The sequence below is a fragment of the Crocuta crocuta genome, unplaced genomic scaffold (genome assembly GCF_008692635.1).
Source record: "Crocuta crocuta isolate KB4526 unplaced genomic scaffold, BGI_CrCroc_1.0 scaffold149, whole genome shotgun sequence".
In the NCBI taxonomy this organism is placed as follows: domain Eukaryota; kingdom Metazoa; phylum Chordata; class Mammalia; order Carnivora; family Hyaenidae; genus Crocuta; species Crocuta crocuta.
The window spans coordinates 3,566,008-3,580,392 of record NW_027551561.1 but is presented as its reverse complement, the minus strand read 5'-3'; the positions used below and the strand labels follow the sequence as shown (position 1 = coordinate 3,580,392).

At 35.8% G+C, this 14,385-nt stretch overlaps 1 protein-coding gene across 3 annotated transcripts in view; it reads left to right on the top strand.

Annotated features, from left to right (window-relative positions):
- The window catches only part of NSRP1 (nuclear speckle splicing regulatory protein 1), a 44,390-nt gene extending 30,956 nt beyond the window's left edge, over positions 1–13,434 (top strand). For all 3 annotated transcript variants that reach the window (XM_077749693.1, XM_077749695.1, XM_077749694.1), the window contains 4 exons: positions 7,699–7,827; positions 8,698–8,905; positions 9,892–10,000; positions 11,829–13,434. In XM_077749693.1, coding sequence (XP_077605819.1) covers positions 7,699–7,827; positions 8,698–8,905; positions 9,892–10,000; positions 11,829–12,882 — 1,500 coding nt within the window. In that variant the 3' untranslated portion in view covers positions 12,883–13,434. The remainder of the gene's footprint in view (positions 1–7,698; positions 7,828–8,697; positions 8,906–9,891; positions 10,001–11,828) is intronic.
- Positions 13,435–14,385: the final 951 nt, after the last annotated feature.

Sequence of the window (14,385 nt, the reverse complement as noted above, 5' to 3'; positions counted from 1 at the left end):
TGTAGTACATTGGGGGTTATATTATTGATTTAAGAGACTTTCATATATATATTTTTTTTTCTTTTTAATCCATTGTTATAGTTTAACCATGTTAAATTGTAAGGATAGGGTTCAATTTGCTCCATCCCCTTGGCCATTTCTCATAGTTTGCAATGTCAGTAATAACATTTGAATAAAAATTGATTAAATCTCTTTGAATGGCAAGTACTCATCTAAATATATTTGTTCCAGGGGTGCCTGGGTGGCTCAGTCGGTTAAGCATCTTACTTCATCTTAGGTCATGATCTCGCAGTCTGTGAATTAGAGTCCTGCAACAGGCTCTGTGCTCGCAGCTCATAGCCTGGAGCCTGCTTTGGATTCTGTGTCTCCCTCTTTCTCTGCCCCACCCCGCTCATACTCTGTCTCTCAAAAATGAATAAATGTTAAAAAAAAAAAAAACCAAAACAATAAATGTATTCCATATCAATACAGAAGAAAACATAACACCCTCTAGTAAATATAGGTTGTTTTTTTTTAGCAGTTTCAACCTGCATACACCAAATATCAGTTCTTATATGTATAATATTAGCAACCGTTTTATACCATTGCTTATTATCTCTATAAATAGCACCATGCCCAGTACCTAACTGTTGTTGTAAGTAAATAAAATCTTTAGTAGTTCAATACTAGTAAGTAAATCTTTCAGTGATTAAATAGCTCTGTGGTTATATAGGTGAGAAACTGTGACAGGTTTTTTTTTTTTTATTAATGTTTATTTACTTTAGAGAGAGAGACAGAGTATGAGTGGGGGAGGAGCAGAGAAAGAGGGAGACACAGAATCTGAACCAGGCTACAACCTCTGAACTGTCAGCACAGAGCCCAATGTGGGGCTCAAACTCCTGAACCATGAGATCATGACCTGAGCTGAAGTTGGATGCTCAACCAACTGAGACACCAAAGTGCCCCTCTGTGGCAAGTCTTTAGCTATATTTTGCTACAACAAAATTTATATATAGATTTCAAATTTTTATTTAAATTCCAGTTAGTTAGTATAGTGTAAAATTATTTTCTGGAGTAGACTTCAGTGATTCATCACTTACATATAACACCCAGTACTCAAAATGATTAGTGCCATCCTTAATACGCATCACCCACTTAGCCCATTCCCCCACCCACCTCCCTCCATCGGCGTTCAGTTTGTTCTGTATCATAGAGTCTCTATGGCATGTTCCCTTTCTTTTGTTTTTCCCTCTTCCCATCTGTTCATATATTTCGTTTTTTGTTTTTTTTAATTCCACATATGAGTGAAATCATGGTATTTGTCTTTCTCTGACTTATTTCACTTAGGATAATACACTCTAGTTCCATCCACATCACTTAGGATAATACACTCTAGTTCCATCCACATCATTGCAAATGGCAAGATTTCCTTCCTGTTGATGGCTGAGTAATACTCCATTGTATATACCACATCTTTATCCATTCATCAGTTGATGGGCATTTGGGCTCTTTCCATAATTTGGTTATTGTTGATAATGCTGCTGTGGATATCGGGATACGTGTATCCCGTCAAATCTGTATTTTTGTATCTTTTGGGTAAATACCTAGTAATACTATTGCTGGGTCACAGGGTAGTTCTATTTTTAAACTTTCTAAGAAACCTCCATACTGTGTTCCAGAGTGGCTGCACCAGTTTGTATTCCTACCAGCAGTGTAAGGTGGTTCCCCTTACTCTGTGTCCTCACCAACTCTTATTGTTTCCTGTGTTGTTAATTTTAGCCATTCTCCTATGTGTGAGGTGGTATCTCATCGTGGTTCTTGATTTGTATTTCCCTGATGATGAGTGAGGTTGAGCATCTTTTCATGTGTCAGCCATTTGAGTATCTTTGGAAAAAGGGCTGTTCATGTCTTCTGCCCGTTTCTTAAATGGATTATTTTGTTTTTTAAGTGTTGAGTTTGGTAAGTTCTTTATAGACTTTGGATACTAACCCTTTATCAGATAGGTCTTCTCCCATTCCTTAGGTTACCTTTTAAGTTTTGTTGATTGTTTTCCTTCACTGTGCAGCTTTTTATCTTGATGAAGTCTCAGTAGTTCATTTTTTAATTTTGTTCCCCTTGCCACTGGCATCTTCTAGTAAGAAGTTGCTCCAGATGAGGTCCAAGAAGTTGCTGCTGCCTGTGTTCTCCTGTAGGATTTTGATGGTTTCCTGTCTCACATTTAGGTCTTTCATCCATTTTGAATTTATTTTTGTGTATGATGTAAGAAAATGGTCCAGTTTCATTCTTCTGCATGTCGCCATTCAATTTTCCCAACACCATTTGCTGAAGAGACCTTTTTCCATTGGATATTCTTCCCTGCTTTATTGAAGATTAGTCGGCCATATAGTTGTGGGTCCATTTCTGGGTTTTCTGTTCCTTTGATCTAGGTGTTTGTTTTTGTTTGTGTTATATGTACTTCCTTGATGACTACAGCTTTGTAATATAGCTTGAAGTCCAGAATTGTGATACCTCCAGCTTTGCTTTGCCTTCTTCAGGATTGCTTTGGCTATTGAGGGTCTTTTGTATTTCCATACAAATTTTAGGATTGTTTGTTGTGGCTCTGTGAAAAAGGCTGGTGGCATTTTGATAGAGATTTTTATTAAATGTGTAGATTGCTTTAGGCAGTATAGACACTTTAACAGTGTTTTTTCAATCCATGAGCATGGAATGTTTTCCCATTTCTTTGTGTCACCTTCAGTTTCTTTTGTAAGTGTTCTGTAGTTCCAGAGTAGATAATCTTTTCCTTCTCTGGTTAGGTTTATTCCTAAATATCTTACTGTTTTTGGTGCAGTTATAAAAGGGATCAATTCCTTGATTTCTCTTTCTGCTGCTTCATTATTGGTATATAGAAATGCACCTGATTTCTGTTCATTGATTTTATATGCTGCAACACTGCTGAATTCATATATTAGTTCTAGCAATTTTTTGGTGGAGTCTTTTAGGATTTCTATGTAGAGTATCATGTCATCTGCAAATAGTGAAAGTTTGACTTCTTCCTTGCCTGTTTGGATGCCTTTTATTTCTTTTTGTTGTCTGATTGCCAAGATTAAGACTTCCAGTACTATGTTAAATAGTAATGGTGAGAGTGGACATCCCTGTCTTGTTCTGATTATAGGGGAAAAGCTCTCAGTTTTTCCCCATTGAAGATGAGGTAGCTGTGGGTCTTTTGTTTGGGTATGTTCCATTTATGCCTACTTTCTTGAGGGTTTTTATCAAGAATAAATGCTTTTTCTGCATCTGTTGACAGGATCATATGGTTCTTATCCTTTTTTTTTTTAATTAACGTAGTGTATCACATTGATTGATTTGTGAATACTGAACCACCCTTGCAATCTAGGAATAAATCCCACTTGACTGTGGTAAATAATTCTTTTAATGTACTGATGGATTCGATTTGCTAGTATCTTGTTGAGAACATTTGCATCCACGTGCATCAGAAATATTGGCCTGTAATTCTCGTTTTTAGTGGGGTCTTTGATTTTGGAGTCACGGTAATGCTGGCCTTGTAGAATAAGTTTGGAAGTTTCTTTTCATTTTTATACTTTTGGAACAGTTTGAGAAGAATAGGTATTAATTCTTTAAATGTTTGGTAGAATTCCCCTGGGAAGCCATCTGGCCGTGGTCTTTAGTTGGGAGATTTCTGATTACTGATTCAACTTCTTTGCTAGTTGTGGGTCTGTTCAAATTTTCTATTTTTTCTTGTTTCAGTTTTGGTAGTTTGTATGTTTCTAGGAATTTCTCCAATTCTCCAGATTGCCCAGTTTGTTGGCATATGATTTTTCGTAGTATTCTCTTAAAATCATTTGTATTTCTGTGGTGTTGGTTGTGATCTCTCCCTCTGCCATTCATGATTTTATCTGTGTGGGTCCTTTCTCTTCTTAATAAGTCTAGCTAGAGGTTTATCAATTTTATTAATTCCCCAAAGAACCAGTTGTTAGCTTTGTTGATCTGTTCTACTGTTTATTTTGTTTCATTTATTTCTGCTCTAATCTTTATTATTTCTCTTCTTCTGGCTTTAGGCTTTATTTACTTTTTCTTTTCTAGCTCCTTTGTAAAGTTAGGTTGGGTATTTAAGACTTTTCTTGCTTCTTGAGATGGGCCTGTATTGCAGTATACTTCCTTTTAGGACTGCCTATGTTGTATCCCAAAGGTTTTGGACTATCGTGTTTTCATTTTCATTTGCTTACATGTACTTTTTAATTTCTTCTTTAATTTCCTGGTTAACGCATTCATTCTTTAGTAGAATGTTCTTTAACCTCCATGTATTTGTGGTCTTTCCAGATTTTTCTTGTGGTGTACTTCAAGTTTCATAGTGTTGTAGTCTGAAAATATGCATGGTACAATTTCAATCTTTTTGTACTTGTTGAGGCCTGATTCATGACCCAGTATGTGATATTCTCTGTTCCTTTCTAGTCTTTATTTCTTCTTTCCCCACTCAAAGAGTCTCAACCTTTAATATTTTCTTGCAGGACTGGTTTTGTGGTCATGGACTCCATGAGTTTTTGTTTGTCTGGGAAACTCTTTATCTCTCATTCTCTTCTGAATGACAGCCTCCCTGTAAAGTACTCTTGGCTGCATATTTTTCCCATTCAGCACACTGAAGATATTATGCCACTCCCTTCTGGCCTACCAAGCATTGTTGACAAATCTGCTGTGAACGTTCTCTGTCTTCCCTCGTAAGTTAAGAACTTTTTTGCCCTTGTTGCTTTCAGGATTCTTTCTTTGTCTGTGTATTTTGTGAATTTGATATGAAATACCTTGGTGATGGTCGGCTTTTTTTTTTTTAACTTAATGGGAGTTCTTTTTACTTTTTGGGTTTTGATGTCTGTTTCCTCCCCCAGGTTAGGGAAATCTTCAGCTATAATTTGCTCAAATAAACCTTCTGCCCCTTTTTCTCTATCTTCATTCTCTGAGACTCCTATGATAGGAATGTTACTAAGTTTTAAGGAGTCATTGAGTTCCCTTAGTCTACATTTGTGATCCAATACCTTTCTTTCTCTCTTCAGCCTCATTATAGTCCATAATTTTATCTTTTATGTCACTGATTTGTTCCTCTGCTTCGGCCATCCTCATCAGGTTGCATCTCGGTTATAGCATTTTTAATTTCAGCTTCACTAGTTTTTAGTTCTTTTATCTCTGCAGTAAGGGATTCTCTAGTGTCTTCTATGCTTTTTCAAGCCCAGCTAGTCCTTATAATTATTGTTTTAAATTCTAGTTCAGACATCTTACTTATATCTGTATTGATTAAATTCCTGACTGTTATTTCTTCTGTTCTTTCTTTTGGGATGAATTCCTCTGTGTTGTCATATTGTCGAGGTCATCAAAAAAAAAAAAAAAAAAAAGAAAACTGGATTGTAGATGTGTTTTGATCTCTTGCTGCATTCAAGGCACCCTCCCCATTGCAGCACCCACAGCTCTTCTGTCCCCCCAAATCAACTCTCCGCAGCTCCTGCCTTCCACATTGTGGCAATTTTTTCACCTCTATTGCATTTTTTCCCCTCTCAGTCCTCAGATTAATCTCGTGGGTGTTCAAAATGATTTGATATTTATCTAGGAATATTCAAGGGATGAGGCAAGCCTAGTAAGGTCTCCCCCTCTTCACATTTCCTTTAACTTTTGGCATCTGTTTCTTCCTTGTCCAACTGGCATCCTGCATAAAGATAAGTTAAGCACTTTATAATGTGCTAGACATTATGGCAACCACTTTTTGAGAATTATCTTTAATTCTTAAAATAATCCTGTAAGATAAATGCTCTTATAATCTCCATTTTATAGTTGAAGGACATGAAGGCAAAGGATTTATGTGACTTTATTGAGGTCTCATAGTTAGTTCAAACCCAAGCACTGAAATTGCAGAGCCCACGCTTTTAGCCACTATGTTTACTGCCACCTGGGGAATGGGCACAGAATTATGTGTTTTGTAGTATTACGGTAATATCTTAGTTTCATAGTGGAATTGTAACTCAGCAGCCTCAAAATGGTTTAATGCACACATTTAAAAAAACTGAGTTTTTAAAACGTAAATGATGAAATGCTTTGAGTTAGAATTTTAGAATTCAACTTCTTCGCCATATCAATGAGAGTATTAGTTTCAGAGAATCTGATGACTTCTCCAATGTCATGTAGGTGTCTTGTTTTCTAGTGTTCTTTAAAATTTTTTTTCATGTTCATTTATTTATTTTGGAAGAGAGAGAATATGCAAGCAATATAGAGACAGAGAGAGGGAGAGAGGGAATCCCAAGCAGGTTCTGCACTGTTGGCACAGAGCCCAACGCAGGGCTCCATCCTATGAACTGTGAGATCATGACCTGAGCCAAAATTAAGAGACAGATGCTTAACTGACTGAGCCAGGTGTCCGTTGTGTTCTTTTGACATTTTTGTGTTATCTTTTCTTACTTACTTAAAGCATAAATCCCAAATCTACTTTTACTTTTAACCCTATCCTGTCCACAGCCACTTTTTCTATTAGTGAGACCTTTTCTCATAGTTTGCTTTAAAATGAGGAGTGCTTGGGGCACCTAGGTGGCTCATTTGGTTAAATGAGTCCAACTTTGGCTCAGGTCATGATCTCGCGGTTTGTGAATTTGAGCCCTGTGTCCAGCTCAAGGGTGACAGCTCAGAGCCTGGAGCCTACTTCAGATTCTGTGTCTCCCTGTCTCTCTGCCCCTCCCCTGTTCATGCTCTGTCTCTCTCTGTCTCTCAAAAGTAACTGAATGTTAACATAAATACAATAAATTGAATGAATGAATGAAAAAATAAAATAAAAAAATGAGGAGTGCTGCTACAACTCTTCCTTGTATCTCTTACCTTCCTGCTGGTGCTTTGATCTCCCATCTATACTCCTACTTTTCACTTTATTCCCTGGTTGGATGAATTAGCTTGTCTTCTGCTTTAATACCAAACTAACTTTTATGATAAAAAATACTATTTACCATTTACTAAATCCAAGGTAAAATACTTTTAGAAATGGGGTATTTTGTTTATTTATTTTTAAATGTTATTTGAGAGAGAGCATGTGCTCAAGCAGGGGAAGGCTGAGAGAGAGAGAATCCCAACTAGGCTCTGCACTGTTATTACAGAGCCTGACACAGGGCTCAAACTTAAACCATGAGATCGTGACCTGAGCCACCAGAAATGGGATATTTCAATAGTTAGACAACAGTTTTTTCTTTTTCTTTCTGTTCTTTTATCTGAACCTTAGGTGCACAGAACTGATGATAGCAACATTATCTTACTCCCTATATCATTGGAAAAGCTGTTAAATGTTATCATTAAATGCAGTCTTTGATAGATATCTGTCATGAAGCCAAGGAAGTTATTTTCTGACTTTGGTTTGAGGTTTTGTTTGTTGTGTGTTTATTTTAAAAATCCTATATGAGTGAATTATATAAAATAGATAACACAACAACTTGGAAGGTAGATATTTATCCTCAATTTNTTAAGAAAACCGAGGCACAAAAAGATTACACAAACTTTCCCAGAGTAACTAAGTATAGAGCCTGGGATTCAAACTGAAGCAGCCTGGCTTCAGAATGATGTTTATATTTTCAGTCTAAAATGTTATTGATAGAATTTTTATGATCTATATCTGATTCCTGATCCTCTCTCAGAAAAATTACATAAAGACTTTCTTTGGTATGTATTAGCTGGCTCATTTTTAAATGTATTTGTTTGTTTTAGACCAAACTGGAAATCCAGAAGGCCCTTGCAGAAGATTCCACTGTATATGAATATGATAGTATTTATGATGAAATGCAGAAAAAAAGGGAGGAGAATAATCCCAAATTGCTTTTGGGAAAAGACCGAAAGGTTTGTAGCTGAAAAGTATAAATTACTTTGACCTTAACCTGTATTTTATATCTTAATCTTATTTTAGCATGAGGGTGAACTGAGAAAAAGCTTTTAGGTACTTGAAGTGTGAAGAGCCGCTAGTTGCAGATAATACAGATTTAATTTAGAACCCAGGAAGCCTTACTAAAAGTATCCTAACAGGAGTAAATTATCTAACAATAAAAACAAGTTGTGTTTGTTGCTTTAAAACCTTCACAAATTTTAGAAACTTTTTTCTTATAAAGTCTTTGTATTAGTAACTCCTGTTCCTGTTCATATATTTGTGTTTTATCATTCTTTTATTTTTTTATTGCATTCTAGCTGATAACTGAGTTACCTGTACATGTGATCATATTTTTAGTTTGAAAAAAAATAATAGTGGGAGCTTGAAATAAGTTCACATTTTTTATCGCTCTTTGTCTTTCACAAGCACAGACAGATTTTTAAGGATCTTTGCATCTTATAGTATGTGTAGATAGGGTGGTAGTATAAAATTAAAGCTATTATTTTAAATAACCATATTACACCTAATGTGAAAAAGTAGTAGGAACTTTCTGAATCACTTACCTATTGAAGTATTGAGATAATACTTGTGAAAAGGGTGAAAACACTGGAAAAATTGGTTTGAAATTTAAAAAAAAGTAAAATAGCAGTTTGAATAATTTATTTTACACTTAAATTTTTATTGAAAAGAGTTTTAGTTTCACTCTTGCTAGTAAATTTATTTGAGGGTGACAGTCCCACCTATTTGGACTAGCCATTTTTATCTTAATAAATTCATGGTAAAAACAGAATATTCTTAATTTTTATTTTTGATTCTTTCCTAAATAATCTTATTTTTTCTCCTAGCCCAAGTATATTCACAACTTACTAAAAGCAGTTGAGATCAGAAAAAAGGAACAGGAAAAGAGAATGGAAAAGAAGATACAGAGAGAACGAGAAATGGAGAAGGGAGAGTTTGATGATAAGGAGGCATTTGTGACATCTGCTTATAAGAAAAAACTGCAAGAGAGAGCTGAAGAGGAAGAAAGAGAAAGAAAGGCTGCTGCACTTGAAGGTGAAATGGAAGAGGGAGAAGGGTAGAAGGAAACAGAAGCAGCAAAATTCTGTCCTTTGGTTTAGCCATTTGCTCTATCCCTGAACTTCTAGGTTATAATGTGGTGGTCCTAATTTGTGTATATGAATTTAAGGTATAAGATACGATGTTTTGTAGTATTATAAAACGTAGAAGAGATTATGAGTAAAAACACAGTTGCACTCTCAGTAATTGTTACTTCTACTGGACTTTTCATATATCTCATTTTGTTGTTTAAAAATATGGCCATTACAAGTCATTGCTTTAGAAAATTATTGTAAATGTAAGAATCTTTATTACAAATCATAACATCATAATATTTGTCAGAGCAATATAAACTGAGATTTAAATCAGTTATATTTTCTGGGTTTAGAAAACTAGAGTAATATCACTCAAGGAACATTAATTTGGTGGGCATTTAGAAAAAGAAGAACATTAATTCAAGAAAGAACAAAGATGTGCAGGAGCCAAAGAGTGTCTTAATGCTTTACTTTAGTACTTTCTATTCATGGTCATTTCTCAAGATCTAAGTAAAATGTATACATATAAATAGCTTAACTGAAAAATGCTCATCAACTTTAAATAGAAGAAAGCAAGTCTAATATTCTGTCTAAGCATGTATTATGTGTTCATCTAGAGTATCAGTTGGCAGATTTTCTGTGAAGGGCCACATAAGTAAATACTTTAGGCTTTGTGTACCATATGGTCTCTGTTGGAGCTACTCAGTTCTGCTTTTCTAATACAAAAGCAGCCTTAAACAATAAACAAGTGAACAGGGCTACATTCTGATAAAAATATATTTACCAAAACAGTAGGCCACATTTGGCCTGCAGGCTATAGTTTGGTAACTCTAGATCTGGAGAATAGTTTATACACTGTATGTTACATACTCTACACACAGTAGAGTAAAACGGAACTGTGTTGTGCCTTGTTGAGTATATTCCTCTCACGTTTGCTTTCCCTCTCAGCACGTTTGGATGTAACCAAGCAGAAAGATCTCAGTGGATTCTATAGACACCTATTAAATCAAGCAGTTGGTGAAGAGGAAGTACCTACATGCAGCTTTCGTGAAGCCAGGTGAGACATGGCATATGAAATATTTAGAAGAAAGATTCTGTTCATGATCTGTGGTTGTAGGATCATTTTAACCTTCTGAAAGATAGAAGATTGCAGCATTGCATATTGTGTTGTCAGCCAAACCTGGCCTGTTTGAATTGCAAAGGGTTTACACTTTCTTAATTAAAAACCTACAGCTTTAGTTCAAGATTATTTCTTTTCTGCAGGATTTCTACATGTATGTTCATAAGAAGTAGTTTATTTTCATAAATAGCACATGGCCTCCAGAAAATGTAAGATTCACATATTAAGGTCTAGAAATGCACTATCTAATATGTAGCCACTAGTTACATGTAGCTATTTAAATAAAATCTAGAGGTGCCTAGGTGGGTCAGTCAGTTAGGCGCCTATCTTTGGCTCAGGTCATGATCTCACAGTTCATGAGTTTGAGCCCCCCATCCAGCTCACTGCTATCAGCCTGTCAGCCTGGACACTGCTTTGGATCCTTTGTCTCCCTCTCTGGCCCTCTCCCGCTTGCACTCACATTCTCAAAAAATAAATAAAACATTAAATATATATATATTATAAATAAAATACAAAATTTTGGTCATACTGGCCACATTTCAAATACAGTTGCCACGTATGGCTAGTGGCTACCATTACTATTTCTGTAGATATTTCCATTAGCACTGGGATAGAAAGGATTGGAGGTTTTTGTCTTTTAATAAACTTCTTAAGTATTATAGGAATGGTTAAATGATTCATAAGTATATAGCTGAAGGTAAAAGGGAGAATTTGTCCTAAGCTTGTATCTAAGTAAACGGTTTTTGGAACAGAGACAGTCAGATTAGAGGATCTGAGTCTGTGTTGCTGGGAATAGGAAAGAGGCAGGAGAATGGAATTAAAGGTGAAGAGAGGGAATTAGATTTATACTCCCACCTCCATCTCCGTTGCTGCCAACTGCAAAGTTTGGTTACAAAATTGATGAAAATTATGAGGCTAAGAAAGTATATTTGAAGAGAGATTTTGAATGGAGAATTAGAATTTCTGTTAGTCTCATTTGGAACAGTTGTGAGGCCAGCCATGAAACTCCATAATGTCATTTAATACTTGTACTTTACTCAGAGTAATAATAGAATTCCTGACTATTAGTTAATCCTTAGAGACACTTCTGCCACCAATTCCCAAAGAACCACTGTTGTTCTGTTAGTGTGATTAGTAAGAATGAATGTGTGAGTAATGTAAATAAACTAGCCACACTTATCAGCTGGGAAAAAGTAGGTGATATAAACAATTTTTAGTGTTATTGATTTTAATCAGGCAGATTCATATATTCCCATTTTTTTGTGAAAAGTGCCAAGTGAGGGGTGCTCGTGCCTTTTTAATCATAAGAGAAATTATTTAGTGATATTGAGAATTAGATTTTGCTATGAAAAAAGTGATCTTTGTCTATTTTCAGGACTATTCTTAAATTGTTTAAAAAGAAAGAGAAATAAAAATCCATCAAAGAGCTGTAACTTGAACTTCATGTTATATAAATAGTACATAGATCCAGAGTATATCTTACTTTTCCCAATTATTGGCATGTTTAACAAAAACGAAGACCTTGTACAAGACCCCTGTCTGGAGGTTCTAGCTGTCCAATACAGAAAGCTAATTGTCTCTATTTCACTTCTACCCTCTTCTGAAAATATTCTGAATGGTTAGAAATACTAGTTTTCAATGTTTATAAGGTAAATAGCACCTTTTCACATTTAGTAGTTAAATTTAAGTATTGAGAAAAATTATATGAACACTTCATGTGCTTACTACAATTGATAATATGGTATTTTGTGTTATTTTTTTTAAGGTCCACAATAAAGGAAGAGAAATCAAGGGGTTATTCTGATGAAGTAAGTCCAGAGAACAGAATACCACATGAGAAATGCATTCTCCAAACTGTTGTGCAAGGAGAGGAGAACCCAGATGCAGACAGCGACTTTGATGCTAATAGCAGTGAGGATGACGTAATGGAAGAAAATAAAAAAACAAAGTTCAGAAGGGAGAAGGTCACAGAAACCTCCAAGAGTGACTCTAAACATCAGAGGAATCAAACCCACTCACGGTCTTCTAGTGAAGAAAGAGAGCGTGGTACCACATGCCACACAAAAAGAGCCAAGTCAAGAGTTCATGAGAAAAGGGAAGATCAGCATCAAGAGAGACAATCCAGGGATCATGAGAACTATTACAATGACCGTGATTACCGAAAAGAAAAGAAGGATTCCCATAGGCACAGAGAGTCCGGCCATAGAGATTCCCACTGGAAGAGGCATGACCAGGAAGATAAACTGAGGGGAAGAGACCAAAGAGAAAGAAATGACAGAGATTGGAAAAAGGAGAAAGACAGGGAAAAATATTCCTCAAGAGAACAAGAAAGAGATAGACAGCGAAATAACCATGACCGACACAGTGAGAAAGGAGGAGAGAAGGAAGAGAAAAGCAAAGAAGAGCATGTGAAAACGAGGAAAGAGAGATATGAAAACAGTGATAAGTACAGACCTAGAGAACGACGAGAAGTAAGTGTTCAGTCTTCAGAAAAAAACCAAGACAAAAATGAAAGCAGCCCGAATTCTAGGGCAAAGGATAGGTTTCTTGACCAGGAAATATCCAATAAAGTGAGAAACATGGACAAAGAAAGAAACCCAGAGAAACCCTGTAGTTCTGAAACATCACTGGGAGCAAAACATAGACTCACAGAAGAATGCCAAAAGATGGGCAAAGAACAAGAGGGACCACATGAGGTGGGTAACAAGTTTGCAAAGCGAAATAATGAAGAAACTGTAATGTCGGCTAGAGATAGGTACCTGGCCAGGCAGATGGCACGGGTTAATGCCAAGACATATATTGAGAAAGAAGATGATTGATAACTGCCCCAATAGAAAGACTGTGGAGGCACAGAAAATGATAACTCCTGGAACATTCTGTGTGAAAGCATAAAGAAGTGTGTTAACAGTGGTTGGGAGGGTATTTTTTAATATATATTTTTGAAATTCATTATTGGCTTAAGTAAAAATTAAGTCCTTTTGTCTTGAATGTTTGAATTGATATGTATTTAATTGTCATTACCACATTCTTGGTTGTATTCAAGCAACTTAAAGAATGTGGTAAATCTCTATATAGTTACTTAATGAGGAAAATTGTCTCCACTGCAACCATTAAAAAATAACTCCTCAAACAACTCTCCTAATAATGTTGGCTTTGTTGTAGGAGGTGTTTTATAAATATTGTATTCTAGATAAAAATACGTGGATTTGGAAAAAAAAATGTGGATTTGAATAATAGAGAATATTGCTATACTTTATGTTTTGAAATTTGTTAGTGTATAAAATATGGATCATACATTGTCTAACTTTCTAGCTCACAGAAAATATTTGGTTTAAATGCAAATAAAAATAGTAATATGTTTGTACATTTAATTCATTTCCTATATTATTTTAAAAGTAATGTCACTCATTTATGTCACAATTCCTCTTAAAAAAATTTTTTTTAATGTTTATTTTTAAGAGAGAGAGAGAGTATGAGCCGGGGAAGGGCAGAGAGAGAGGGCGACACAGAATCTAAAGCAGGCTTTAGGCTCTGAGCAGTCAGCACAGAGCCAGATATGGGACTTGAACCCATGAACCACAAGATCGTGACCTGAACCAGTCAGACACTTAACTGACTGAGCCACCCAGATGCCCCACCTCTTTTTTTCTTAATTAAAAATCACTTTAATTCTGAAATGCTAGCAAGATAGTAAATTGGTTAATTCAGTCCATTTTAGCTACGGTGAAAACATGGAAACATTTAGCCTAAATGAGGTTAGCCAAAGATCCATAACCTATTTATGACCCTGACTTTTACATACTCCAATGAAAAAAAAACAGCATTTGAAATTAAGCTGTAAATAATTCATTCATGGGTAAAAGATGAATGATATGGAAAAAAGTAGTTTATATCTCTCATACTTCATTATGAAGTTACATTGTCTTATTTTCAAAAGGATAAACTTAGTAACATTGCCTTTTATTAAGTTTATTACTTTTATTAAGTAATAAGCTTAATAATACTGACTTTTAGGGGCACCTGGGTGGCTCAGTTGGTTAAGCATCCCACTTCGGTCCAGGTCGTGATCATGGTTTGTGAGTTCAAGCCTCATGTTGAGCTTTGGGCAGAGAGCTCAGAGTCTGGAGCCTGCTTCAGATTCTGTGTCTCCCTCTCTCTGTGTCCCTTTCCCCAGTCATGATCTGTCTCTCTCTTTCTCTCTCTTTCAAAAATAAGTAAACAGGGGCACCTGGGTGGCTCAGTTGGTTAAGTGTCTCACTTCAGCTCAGGGCATGATCTCACAGTTCATGGGTTCGAGCCCCGTGTCGGGTTCTGTGCTGACA